Source organism: Oryctolagus cuniculus, chromosome 5 (genome assembly GCF_051225735.1).
Source record: "Oryctolagus cuniculus isolate XC-2025 breed Fujian yellow rabbit chromosome 5, ASM5122573v1, whole genome shotgun sequence".
Taxonomy (NCBI): Eukaryota; Metazoa; Chordata; class Mammalia; order Lagomorpha; family Leporidae; genus Oryctolagus; species Oryctolagus cuniculus.
Window position 1 is genome coordinate 65,738,869 of NC_142871.1, and position 13,791 is coordinate 65,752,659.

A 13,791-nucleotide genomic window follows, 5' to 3' on the forward strand; every position below is an offset into this window, starting at 1 on the left:
AAGCAGCAGAAGATGGCCCATGTGTTTGGACCCCTGGGTCCTGGCTTTGGCCTGGCCAAGCCCTGACCACTGTGGCCATTTAGGGAGTGAACCAGTGAATGGGAAATCTGTCTCTCCGTGTCTCCTTTTCTCTGTGACTGTGCCTTTCAAATAAATAAATACAGTTTAAAAAAAAAATAAAGAAGAGACGATGTCTGTGCTGTGCACATTGAGTTAGCTGTGCTAGGAGTGTCCCAGAGTTTGAAAATGTGGGTTGTTTTGAAGTTCCTGGGAGGTCAAGTGAAGTGTAACTGGGCACTGCTTGTGAAAGAGCAGTGTTATTATGTTACCTTGTGAAAAGCAAGAGTTGTTACTTACTTTCATCTTTTAGTGACAAACATAGTCATTAATGGTTGTGATTAATTTAAGAAAGCCAGCGTCTTCTCCCAGCTGCAGTTTTGCCGGGTGAGAGGCTGTGGGGAGACGGGGTCCTTCCAAATGAAGCTGAACTATTCATAGCATAGACTAGTGTTCTTAGAAAACTCCATGAAAATCATTTAAGTACCAGCAAGCTTTTTTTTTTTTTTTTTCCGTTATGCCACTATCTTACTGTGTTTTTCCTTCCTTGCCCTGACACCTTGGTCCATCTCCATAAAGAAATAAAAATGCAGTTTCATTCTAGTCTCCAAAACCAGTGAGTACGTATGAATTACTTGCAGGATCATATCCAACTGGGTACTTCACTTTTGATTAAAAAGTAAACTTTATATTTTAGAGCAGTGTTGTGTTTACAGCACAACTGAGAGGAAGATCTAGAGGTTTCCATAATCCCTGCCCCTGTACATGCATAGCCCCTGCCATTGTCAACTCCAGCACCAGAACCGCACTTTGTTATAATTAAGGAGTCCACATGGACACATCACTATCACCCGACGTCCATAGTTTCCACTAGGGGTTTGTTCTTCCTGTTGCACATTCAGTGGACTGGGACATGCATCTAGCACTGTAGTATCTTACAGAGTAGCCTCAGTGCCCTAAAAATGCCCTGTGCTCCATCCATTCATCCCTCCTGCTCCTGACAACCACTGGTCATTTTTTCCTGTCTCCATCATTTTGCCTTTTCTAGAATGTCCTGCCTGGTTTGGAATTATGCAGTTGAACTTTAAGAGTTCATTGTGAGGCTGACATTATGGAGTAGCTGCTTAAGCTGCCACCAGTGATGCCCGCATCCCTGGTTAGTGCCTGTTCAGTCCTAGCTGCTCCACTTCTGGTGCAGTCCCTGCTAGCTACCTGGGAAGGCGTTGGATGATAACCCACTTGCCACCCGTGTTGTAGACCAGGATGGAGGTCCTGGCTGCTGGCTTCTCCCTGGACCAGCCCTAGTTGTTAAGGCCATTTGGGAAATGGGAGATGCTCTCTCCATCTTTCCTCTCTGTCACTCTGCCTTTCAACTAAATCAGTCTTTTTTTTTTTTTTTTAAGAGTTCTTTGTCTGTTTTTGGTGGCAGTCCTCCATCAGATACATCTCTGCAGATATCTTCTCCCAGTCTGGCTTGTCTTATGTGCTTCTGATAATGTCATTTTTTTGTGCAGGAGTTTAAAAGTCTGGCCTCGCTTATCCATTATTTCTTTTGTTATATCTAAAAACTCATCACTGTACCTGAGATCATCTAGATTTTCTTAGGTTATCGTCTAGGAGTTTTACAATAAATGTTTTACATTTTATGAGTCTGTGATCCATTTGAGTAGCTTTTGAGAAGGGTGTAAGGTCTTTTTTACATTGGGATGTCCAGCTTAGCACCATTTGTTGAAAAGACTGTCTTTCCATCATTGCATTGCCTTGGTGACCGTATCCTTGTGGATCTGCTCTGGGCTCTGTTTTCTGTTGCATTGATCTGTTCCTGTATTCTTTTGACAGTACCACACTGTCTTGGATATGTAGCCCCATAGTAACAGCGTCAGGTAGTGTCAGTCCTCTGACTTTGTTCTCCTCCTTCAGTATTGTGCAGGTTGTTGTGGGTATTTTTGCCTCTCCATATGCACCTTAGAAACAGTTTATTGATATACACAAGATAACTTGTAGGGATTTCGACTGGGACTGTACTGGATCTATAGATCAAGTTGGGAAGAACTGACGATAATAAGTCTTCCTATCCACAAACATGGACTTTCTCCATCTATTTCATGGTTTTTTTATTTCATCAGAATTTTGTAGTTTTGCTCATAAAGATCATGTAAGTGTTTTGTTAGATTTATACCTGAATGCTAATGTATTGTGTTTTTAATTTCAAATTCTACTTGTTCATTGCTGGTCTGTAACAAAGCAGTTGACTTCTGTATATTAATCTTGTATCCTGCCACCAGATACTGTATTTTGAAAATGTTCCTAGCGTTGTACAATTTGAGTGGAATAGATTTTCTTAAAATTGCCAACCGCATTTCAGGATACATTTTTAACTCCTTCAGGCACAGAGACATCCACCAATCTCCACCAAAAGCTCTACTACCATGTCTTGGGGACCGATCAGTCAGAAGATATTTTGTGTGCTGAGTTTCCTGATGAGCCTAAATGGATGGGTGGCGCTGAGGTACCGTACAACTGTGAAATCTTACCCTCAAAGACCTATCTCGTATGAATAGTCTTATCCTTGAGGATTTTGTAGATGGTGGAAGCCCTGTAAGTGAATGTTCTTTTGTTAAAATTACTGGTATTTAGGTAGTTTTCCTTCTTATAAATATTTAGACATTGCTTCAGGGGTCCTGACTGGAACCACCTCTGTTGAAACAATGTGTCTTTGAAGTTACTAGCTCAGGTTTTGTTCTGTTTCTTGAGATCTGTGATGAAACTTAGAGGTGTGTAGAGTAAGAATGCGCTGTGCTAGTTCATTCCTGTGTACTGAGGAGTATTTTTTGTTAAAGAGAACTGTCCTGACTGTTTTAACATGGGCTGGATATTACCTCATTTTTAGTGCAGATAAGAAATCAGCTGCAAACTTTTTAGCTCATTACCTCACCTCTTCTCTGAAACACAATTCAAACTTTGGTAAGAAAGGTATTTTGACTTTTAACTTCTGCTCAGGGTCGGTTTCATTGAGGAACACAATAGGAATGATGGTATTTTATCTGTACACATTGATATACTGTATTCCAAATTGTCTTTTTGTATTTTTATTTTGTTTTCCTAAATTAGGAATCCATGAACTATTGCCTGTCAACCTACTGTGACCTGCTGCCTATTTTTTTAAACATTTATTTATTTATTTATTTATTTATTTATATACTTGAAAGGCAGAGTAACAGAGAAGGAGAGACAGAGAGAGAGAGAGAGAGAGATCTTCTATCCACTGGTTCACTCTCCAAATGACCACCATGACTGGAGCTGGTCCAGGCCAAAGGCGGGTGAACTCCACCCATGGAGGTGATGGGGGCCCATGTATTTGCACCACCATCATCTGCTGCTTTCACAGGCACATAGAAGCCGTGCAGCCAGGACTCAAATCTGCACTCTGATAGGGGATGCTGGCATCTCGGGCAGCAGCTTAGCTCCCTATGCCACAATGCCAGTCTCCGTTTTTGTAAATAAAGTTTTATTGAAAGACAGCCACACCCAGTTTTCCTGTGATTGCTTGCAAGCTCTAGCAGCAGGGGTAAGGGGTTGCCATGGAAAGCTGAAAACACTTAGCATCTGGACCTTTACCGAAAAAGTTTACCAGATCTTCATGGAATGTGTTGAAAGTTAATTACTAGCACTTTTATTTTATTGCCTTAAAATGTACCCCCTTTTAGTGTTTTTTTTTTTTCTCATCTAACTCCCTACCCTGCCAGCTTTTTGTGCATAGTTGTTATTGTCATTTTTTGACAGATTTATTTTTAATGGTTTCTTGGATGATCTGGATCAAGTCTCTGGTTTCCAGCTTCAGCTCCTGGCCCAGAGCCATTGTGGGCATTTGGGGAATGAACAAGCAGATAGGAACTGACTTTCCGCCACCGCCCTACCCTTTGTCTCTCTCCCTTTCTGCCTCTCAAATAAATAAATAGAAAAGAATTGCCAGAAATTCGATATATTTTGGCGTATAGGTGTAAAGTACAACAATGACAGCTTAACACATGTCACTTTAGTTTCTCAGATCGTGGTTAGTGTTTGGGAAGACATCTAGCTTTTTCATTCTGTTTGTTACTTTTCTTTAAATTGTAAAACATGTACGTTATAAAGCCGATGATTTTAACGTTTTTAGGTGAACAATTCAGTGGCATTAAGTACACCACTGTGTCTTGTGGCCACCACCACCTTCTGTCTCCAGAACTCTTTACAGCTTGCAAAACTGAAATTCTGTACCCAGCGAAAACTCAATCCCCATTTCCCCTTCTACCCCAACCCCCAAACCCTGGCGAGCAGCGTCTTCTCTGTCTGTGTTTGGCTACGCTGAGTAGCTCACGTAATCATGTCGTCATTCAGTGTTTGTCTTTTGTGACTGGCTTAAGCCACTTAAGGCCCTCGGGGTTTTACCCGCATAGGCACATATGGTAGAACTTCCTTCATCTTTAAGTGGAATGCTATCCCATGTGCATAGATGCTGCCTTTCACTTATCCTTTTGTCCATGGACACTGGGTTGCCTTCCATGGCATGAGTTGAGTAATGCTGCTATACACAGATCAGGTTTGCAGATAGAACACCGACATGTGTATTTGTTTATCATTTATATAATTACTTTTACTAGCCAGATAAAAAGAAAAGCAGATTTACATGATTCAAGTGATTCTTACATCATTTCCTCAGTAGATGCGTGCTCTATGTAACTTGTCTAATATCATGTTTACCACACTTTGAGAAGAAGATGATCTTTGAATGCATAAACACAATAAAATACTTGCTAGGATGAATAAACTTTCAAGTCTGTGGTTAGAACCACCTGCCAGGTGCCTTATGCCCCACAGCCTGTCTCACCTTAGCCGCTGTTTGCTCTGCTTCCTTGGTCAAAATGATAGTGGTCACCGGTGCTGTGGCTCAACTGGCTGATCCTCTGCCTGTGGCACCGGCACCCCGTGTTCTAGTCCCAGTTGGGACTCTGGGTACTACTAGTCCCGGTTGCTCCTCTTCCAGTCCAGCTCTCTGCTGTGGCCCGGGAGGGCAGCAGAGGATGGCCCAAGTGCTTGGGTCCCTGCACCCGCATGGGAGACCCGGAGGAAGTACCCAGGTCCTGGCTTCGGATTGGTGCAGCATGCCGGCTGTGGCGGCCATTAGGGGAGTGAACCAACGGCAAAGGAAGACCTTTCTCTGTCTCTCACTGTCTATATAACTCTCTCTCTCTCACTGTAACTCTGCCTGGCAAAAAATAAAAAAAAATGATAGTGGTCACATACACACATTAGCAACTACTCTTTATTTTTTTAAAAGCTTTTATTTAATGAATGCAAATTTTATAGGTACATCGTTAGAAATACAGTGGTTTTTCCCAGCCTTCCACCCCTCTTCCCATCCTACCTCCTACTCCCTCTCCCATCCCATTCTTCATTATGATTCATTTTTAATTTAACTTTATATACAGAAGACCTACTCTATATTAAGTAAAGATTTCAACAGTTTGTACCCCCCCCACACACACATACACACAACATATAAAGTACTGTTTGAGAACAAGTTCTGCAGTTAAATCTCATAGTACAACTCATTAAGGTCCTACATGGGGAGTAGGTGCACAGTGACTTCTGTTGTTAATTTAACAATTAACACTCTTATTTATAATGTCAGTGATCATCTGAGGTTCTTGCCATGAGCTGCCAAGGCTATGGAAGCCTTTTGTGACCATAAACTCCATCAGTATTTGGACAAGGCCATAAGCAAAGTAGAAGTTCTCTCCTCCTACAGAGAAAAGTACATCTTTCTTTGGTAGCCCCTTCTTTCCACTGGGGTCTCACTCAAAAAATCCCTCATGTAGGATATTTTTTGCCACAGTGTCTGGCTTTCCATGCCTGAAATGCTCTCATGAGCTTTTCAGCCACATCTGAATGCCTTAAAGGCTGATTCTGAGGCCAGAGTGTAACAACTCTTTAAAAGATTGCAGGGGTGAGGGTGTGGCCTCACTATTAAGACTGTGGTTGGGATACCTGCATCCCTTATTGGAGTGCCTGGGTTGAAGTCTAGCTTAGCTTCCATTTTCAGCTTCCTGCTAACGTCCATCCTGGGAGGCAGCAGGTGGTTGGGACCAAGTAACTGGGGTCCTGCCACCCACATGGGAGATCTGGGTTGGGTTCAGCCTGGTCCAGCCCTGGCCAGTGTGAACATCTGGGGGAGGAAATGAGCTGATGGGAGCCCTCTCTGCATCTCTTTGTCTCTCAAATTAATAAAATACATATTTTTTAAAAATAGAAAAATATAAAAAAGGTTTAGGGGCTGCCAATGTGGCACGGTGAATTAAGCCACCACTTGCAGTGGCCTCACATATTATAGTACCTGTTCGAGTCCTGGCTGCTTTGCTTCCTCTCCGGGTCCCTGCTAATGTGCCTGGGGAGGCAGCAGAAGATGACCCAAGTATTTGCGTTCCTGCCACTCATGTAGAAAACCCAGATGGCGTTCTTGGTACCTGGCTTTGGCTTAGCTTAGATTTGGCCATTTTGGCTATTTTGAAGATTGATATCTCTCTCTCTATCTCCCCCCTCCCCATTTCTCTGTCTCTCTCACTCTGCGTTTCAAATACATTTTAAAAATGAATATGTTTTAAAATGTTTTTAAAGAAAAGCATGGTAGTAATTGAAGGGATGCATCTATATTACACAAAGTGACATATCAAATCTTTTTTTTATGAGAAGAAAAAACTAAAGGAACACATAAAATATAAAGTGAGTCCTAAGGAAGTTGGTGTAGCATCAGGGCCCTCATTAGTGAATGATGTGGAGGAAGTCTGTAGGAATTCCTACAAACTAGTGGCCTCACTAAACACAGACTGTGTAGACTTCCCCTAAGCTGCATTCCAGCTGCCTGGGAGGTCCTGTTATACCTCTGTCACCCTACTGATTGCAGGGTGGATGGGCAGGCCTGGCTTGCTGGATGAATTTCCCTTCCTTCCTTACCCCTCTCTTTGTGATCTTTCTGAGCAAAGAGGTTCAGTCTTGCTCCTGTGGGAGTGTTGTTTGTCACTTAAGCATAGGTTCTGTACTACTGCAGATATGAACTTGATGGTTCTGTTACAAGTCATCTATGCAGAAAAATCTCGATCATGAAGAAAACCCTTAAAGCAGGAGGTTCTTGTGCTCTTCAGAGAAGCAGGGTAAACCCAGGAGTCTACAGAGCTGGTGCACTGCAGGCCTGGCTGGGCTGGGAGCACCCCTGTGTGGTGTGTAAATGGGCATCCCAGGACCTTCACAGGGAATGAAGCAAACAGGTTCCTAACAGTTTAGAGACCTACATCTTAGAGAAAAGCAGCAGTCCTCTTTATTTTTATTTTTAAAATATTTATTTATTTATTTGAAAGGCAGAGTTACAGAGAGGCAGAGGCAGAGGCACAGAGAGGGGGGGGGGGGTCTTCTATCCACTGGTTCACTCCCCAGATGACTGCAGCAGCCAGAGCTGGGCCAATCCGAAGCCAGGAGCCAGGAGATTCTTCCAGGTCTCCCACTCTGGTGCAGGGGCCCAAGACCTGGGCCATCACCTAGTGCTTTCCCAGGCCATAGCAGAGAGCTGGATCGGAAGTGGAGCAGCTGGGACTCGAACCAGCATCCATATGGGATGCTTGCACTGCAGGCAGCGGCTTTACCTGCTACATCACAGCACTGGCCCCATGCAGTCCTCTTTATAACCGTGTCCAAAGACATGTGTTGCAACTGTTGCTTTTATTTTTAAAGTTCTTGTTCTGGGGATCATCCTGGGACCTGTTTTTTGGTTAGGGAATCTAACAGTGCCTGTGACGGAAGAGCTGGTGTTGGAGCGATGGGTGTGTGTTGGAATAGAACACAGGAGATTTTTATTCTAAGGCCATTTCTGCAGCCTTAGGCAAAGTCATCATCTGTCTGTCTTTTTGTCTTCATTTCCTCCAGGGCTTTGTGATCTTTGAGAGTCTGTGGGTGGAGGACTTATTACAGCATCTCCTAGACTCTTGAAAACAGGTTTCCTGGGTGAGAACAGAGCTGCTGGCAGTGGGAGCAGCCGGGTGAGGAGTGCAGGCTTTGAGGGTGAGGCCAGAGAGGGGGCTGAGGGTGTCTGACTTGCCGCGTCCTGCTCCCCTTGGGCTGCCTTGATCCGAGTTCTCTGCGGGCTGCCCCTTGCATCCCAGATGCTGTGTCCTCATTGTCCCCATGACTCACCCCTTCCCTTCGCAGACACCTCCTGGGCCCTCCTGCACAGACAGGTCTTGTTTGCCTGGAGCAGGCAGAGTTCAGTGAGTTCCAGTCAGGAAGCAGCTTTGGATTTCCCGGTGTTGCCTGCCTGTACCGGGGGATCGCTCCAGATGGCCAGAAGAGCCTTCTAGACACTTCTGAATGTTAGAACTACTGTTAACTCCATCTCAGTCCAGAGCCAAGCTGTGCTCCTGAGTTCACGCACTGCTTTCTCCTCCCCCAGCTCAGCTTAGCAAGCACACAGCCACCCCAGGAGCCGGTTTGTTGAGGGCTCCTCTTCCTTATTTTTTCCTGGTTTCTCCAGTGGCCATGCAGGGACAAAGAGTTAAAGAGGGGAACAGGATGCTTCTGGAGCCATCTGTCAGTCTCTCTTGGCTGCTGGCAGTCAGCACGTGTTCAGGTGGCAGCTTCCCTTGTCTTAGTCCATTATTCGTTACTCTAACAAAATACCCAAGACAGGTCACTCTATAAAAACAAAAGTTTACAGTTCTGGAAGTTCAAGGCCAGGGCCACGTCTAATGCTGGCCGTCGATCTTGCAGGCAGAGCCCCAGGGAGGCATAGGACATGACAGCCAGAGCCAGGGAGCACACGGGTGGCTTCTGGTCTCTTTCTCCTCCAAAGGCCACAAGGATGCAGTAATGGAGGAACCCCCCCACCCCGGTGACCATCATGGATCCTGATCCCCTTCCAATGCCCTGTTTGAAACACTGCAGTCAGGTTAAGTTTGCACACTCACAGTGGGGTCAACATCACAAGCCATGACTCCTTAGAGGAAAAACTCAAGCCACATCCACACCAGAGCCCTGCTGATGGCATCCTTTGGTGGTGAGACTCCCCCACCCCCCACCCATGGTTCTAGAAGCTTCTCAACTTTGCTGTTGTGGCTGGCCTTTTGCACACCCCACTGAAGCTCCCGCTCCCAGCAGTAGTTGCCCGAGATGTGTGCCTCTCTGCTGTTCTCCCCACCATTGTGGCTTTTCAAGCAGGGACCGTTCCAGCTGACTTGAGGCCATCTACCTTCCCGGCGCCCCTTGGCTCGGGGTAAGCCACGTCCCCGAGTTGCTCTATCCTGAAAGTACAAGCCGTGTTCGCCTGCCCTCCCCTCAGCTGCCAGCGACAGCTCTCAGGCCGGCTGCCCGCCCTCAGTGCCTCTTGCACGTGTCCCAGCTGCTGTGCTCGGCAGCCAGGACTCCCTGGCGCCCTGCAATGGAACGGGACACAGACAGCTGGCGCTTGGCTCGCGTGGACTGGGGTGTCAGTTATATTTCACATAGACTCTGTGGTTTTAGTTGAAGGGGAGCCTGCTGGGATAATAGAAATTATTCTGTTTTAGAAGGTTCTGTTGGGCCTTAAAAAATGCCTTACGACATGAATTGAGAACATTTGGGGGAAATGCAAAAAACGAAAAGCAAAGGACTGCAAAGAAGTCGAACAGTCTGAGACTTGGCTCCCAGCAGAGGGCGCTGTAGATTGAAGATTGTGAAAAGACATCAAGTGCCTTTAGGAAGGGGTGAGGAGGAAATGCCCAGCCTTTTGCTGTTATTCTCCAGCAGAGTGAGAGCCCAATTCAGTTATGCCCATTTCTTTTTCTTGTTTATATAAGAGATAAATGGGAAACGATCTCCCATCCTCTTGTCCACTCCCCCAGATACCCACAACAGTCAGGGCTAGGCCAAGCCTTATAAGCTGGGAGCCAGGGACTCAGTCTGAATCTTCCACTTGGGTGGCAGGGACCCAACCACTTGACCATCTCAGCAGAAATTTGAAATCAAGGTCAGGACTTGAACCCCAGACACTGCAGTATGGCAAGTGGGCTTCCCAAGCAGCACCTGCCACTGTGCCAAGTGCCTGCCCCCGTTAAGCCTAATTCTTGAAAAAAATATTTCTTTACACAGGTAGCCCTAAAGCTTTATATTTGCCCCACATCTCCACAAGCTATTTTCATCTGCTCTCTTGTGATCCCTAGTTGTTAAAAATGCATGTTTATATATTTATATCTCATGCATTGCACAGGAAGAGACATGCATTGCCTGATAGTTGACACCAGTAGATTCCACACTCTCCCACCCTCCCCACCACAGTCCTTGTACAGGAAGACCAGCAAGGTGGCCTCACCTTCCAGAGAATCCACATGGGCGCAGACTCCCATGGCCCCCCACCCCCCCACTTTTTTTTAAAATATTTATTTATTTATTTGAAAGTCAGAGTTACACAGAGAGAGGAGGGGGGCAGGGAGAGAGAGAGGTCTTCCATCTGCTGGTTCACTCCCCAGTTGGCCGCAATGGCCAGAGCTGCACCGATCTGAAGCCAGGTGCATCTTCAGGGTCTCACACATGGGTGCAGGGGCCCAAGCCCTTGGGCCATCTTCTGCTTTTCCAGGCCATAGCTGAGAGCCAGATCAGAAGTGAAGCAGCCGGGACTCAAACCAGCGCCCATTTGGGATGCTGGCACTGCAGGTTGCTTTACCCGCTAGGCCACAGCACCATCCCCTCCCCCCGCCCCTTCTTACTAAGTGTTGTCCCGGAGCATCGACCTTCCAGCAGCTCCCTCTCTGTCTGGCACAGGGCCTGTGTTAATCCCCTCGGTGCTCTGTCAGCCTAAGCTTGTGTCCCCTGCTGCCTTCCCTTTCATTAGCACGGCCTTACGTGGTCACGCCCATCATGCTGAGTGCCCAGGAAGGTCTCCGGACATGCTGGGGAGGGCTAACAGTCAGAAAGCCAGAGAGCCCGGGGATGTGAGAGAAGGCGGCTGTGCCGCTCGCCCTCTGTGGTGCAGCTCCTGGCGGGAGAGGGTCGGTGGTTCATTACAACTGTGGATTTCCTCAGCGGTCACTTTTCTCAGCTGGCTTTCATGACTGTCCAGGAAGGGAACGAAGCAGAGAAAGAGCAGATTCTGGAATAACCACGTTTATCTGCCAGAGGAAGGACCAGGGAGATTGGAAATTGCAATGTCAAGACCCACATTATTTATTTCCCTTTGAATAGATTTTCCTTTCTCAGGACATCTAGCATTCCGGGTGATACTCAGTGTAGTATTTGGATGGATTTCTTTTCCCGCTGTGGTGCTCTGGTGCCACTCTGAACAGTAGCCCCTCTCTTATCCCTGAGGGGATGTTCCAGGACCCCCAGAGGGTACCTGCAGCTACACACAGTGCCGCCCCAAGTATACTTCTCTTTCCGACATGTACAGAAGTTTAATGTATAACTTAGGCACAGTGAAAGAAAGCGCTGTGAGTAGTGAAGTAAGGGTTGCATGAACACAGGCACTGTGATATGAAGGCAGTGCATCTGCTAGCCAGGACAGCCGCCGAGCGACTGCCCGGAGAGTAGTGTATACAGCAGGGACACGCAACAGGAAGCAACAGTGCACATCCTCAGTGCATTCCTGCAGGATTTCATCATGCTCCTCACAACACTGTGTGCAGTGTAAAACTTAATGAACTGCTTATTTCTCGGAGTTTCCATTTAATATTTTTAGACCACTGTTTATCACAAGTAACTGAAACCATGGAAAGTGGGACCGTGCTGTACTGGAAAAGCTAGATACTTCAAGTTAGCAACTGCTAAACATTTTAGCAGTGTTTGTGGTAATGCATACCTACCTATGCTTCAAGCTGCCTCTATTTCTGTTACTCTCTTAATTATAAATCTATGAATGAGTCCCATCAATGAAAAGTCATCATTGTCTGTAGTTTGAGATTTAAGTTTTTCTAAATGTTAGAAACATATTTAATATTAAAGGAATGTTGTTATGGTTCACAGATCTTATGAAAAGAGTTCACAAGTGTCTATAAGGCACATTTGATAAAGTCTCCTGCTCTGAGAGTGATATGATTAACATTCAAAGCTATTAAAATCCATTTACCTTCTTTTGTTAATTTCCAAGACAATTTCAAGTCTCACTGCTTTTTAGTATATTACTTAAGATACACAACTAATTCTTGTACTATAACATACAAAAGGAAATACTTTAAGTAGTATATGCACAAATTATGGAAAAACTTTTTGTATCCTTTTGGTTGGATTCTAAGTGGAAAATTTATGTGTAGTGAAGAAATTTTATGTCCAGGAAATTAGCTTAGGAGTTTTTCTTTGAAAATGTATTTCATGGAAGTCCACATTTCTATGTATACATAGATACTGGCTTTGTGTCCTTTTGTTTTGGAGGACACATGGTCTAGTAGGTAGTTAAATGCTTGACAGTGCAGAACATTAAACCCTTCTCTGTTGATTTTCTGTTAACATGAGAGGCACACACACACACAAAAGAACTTGCTTACTTAGGTCATTTGGAAAACCAGCTGTCTTTATCATGATATGGGATTGAAACTGAGAACAGCCAAATTCACTGGCTTTAAAGTTGTTATGCTAGTAATAACAAATGATAATCCAGAATTGTTGTTCAAAACAGTAAAATAAGGTCCTGCTCTCTAGGGAAACTGCTCTGATTTGCATGTGAATGCATATTGCACTGTTGTTTCTGTAGCTTCACGGCTGTGTGTGATTCGTATTTATTTCAGAGTTACATGTATCTCGGTGACCTGGTGGTAGAGCTGACAGCATCCTGTGCTAGTAGCACAGCGTGGGGAACACCCTGGTCTTCATGAATCACACGAGGCGTTCATGGGAGACATTGATAGAACCCTGACTTCAGAGATTGGCCTGAGGTCACTCAGGTTGCTGCTGCTGTCTCTGAATTCTCTGATTCTTGCCTTTGTAGACATTGCATTCCTGAATACACTTGTGGCCTCAGTTAATGTATTTGTTGGAGTAGCACATGTGAGCCTAGAAGAATGAGTCATTTCCTTTGTCTGAATACTTTTATCAATAGAGATGTGAACACTTTTTTCTCCCTTGATTAACACTTTCTAACTATATTTAATCAATACTCTAAATGTAATTCAATACATGACTTCCCAGAATAAGATGGTCAGACTAACCTGTATATTAAAAGTTGTCAGTAGTAAGAATGGTGCAGTTTTTTTTAAAGAATGGTGCAGTTTTAACTTTCACTCATATAGTTTGAAAATGTAAGTAGTAGATTCAGTATCAGCAAATATAAATGTCTCATATATAATAATTCTTAGATTTTGGTGTTAAGTTTGTTATATAAATGGTAGATTTTCATGAAATAAAATCATTTTGACTTATGGAAAATTTGCTTAAAATAACAGGCATAACATAGAAGAAAGCAATGGAAAGCAAAGATTTAGGAATTACATCTTTCATAATTGGTTTGGACAATATTATTGCAACTCAGTTGGAAAGTCAATGTTTTTGAATCAGATTAATTGCTTCCAGGAGGCACAGTTATTCTACCTGATGTATTAGTTTGCAGTAAAATGGAGTTAAAAGCTGTTTCGATGCAGAAAATTTTTGAAATTCCTGCATACAAAGGGTTTTCCAGAAGTTCATGAAAACCTTACATATGGGAAAACTGAATTTCTGATGTGTTCACCATGTAAACTTACCTTTTATTTC

At 44.4% G+C, this 13,791-nt stretch overlaps 1 protein-coding gene across 4 annotated transcripts in view; it reads left to right on the forward strand.

The window, feature by feature from the left end:
* Positions 1 to 13,791, forward strand: part of PREP (prolyl endopeptidase) — a 127,993-nt gene that overhangs the window by 39,847 nt on the left and 74,355 nt on the right. For all 4 annotated transcript variants that reach the window (XM_089332808.1, XM_017345303.4, XM_089332810.1 and 1 more), the window contains exon 6: positions 2,445 to 2,566. In XM_089332808.1, coding sequence (XP_089188934.1) covers positions 2,445 to 2,566 — 122 coding nt within the window. The remainder of the gene's footprint in view (positions 1 to 2,444; positions 2,567 to 13,791) is intronic.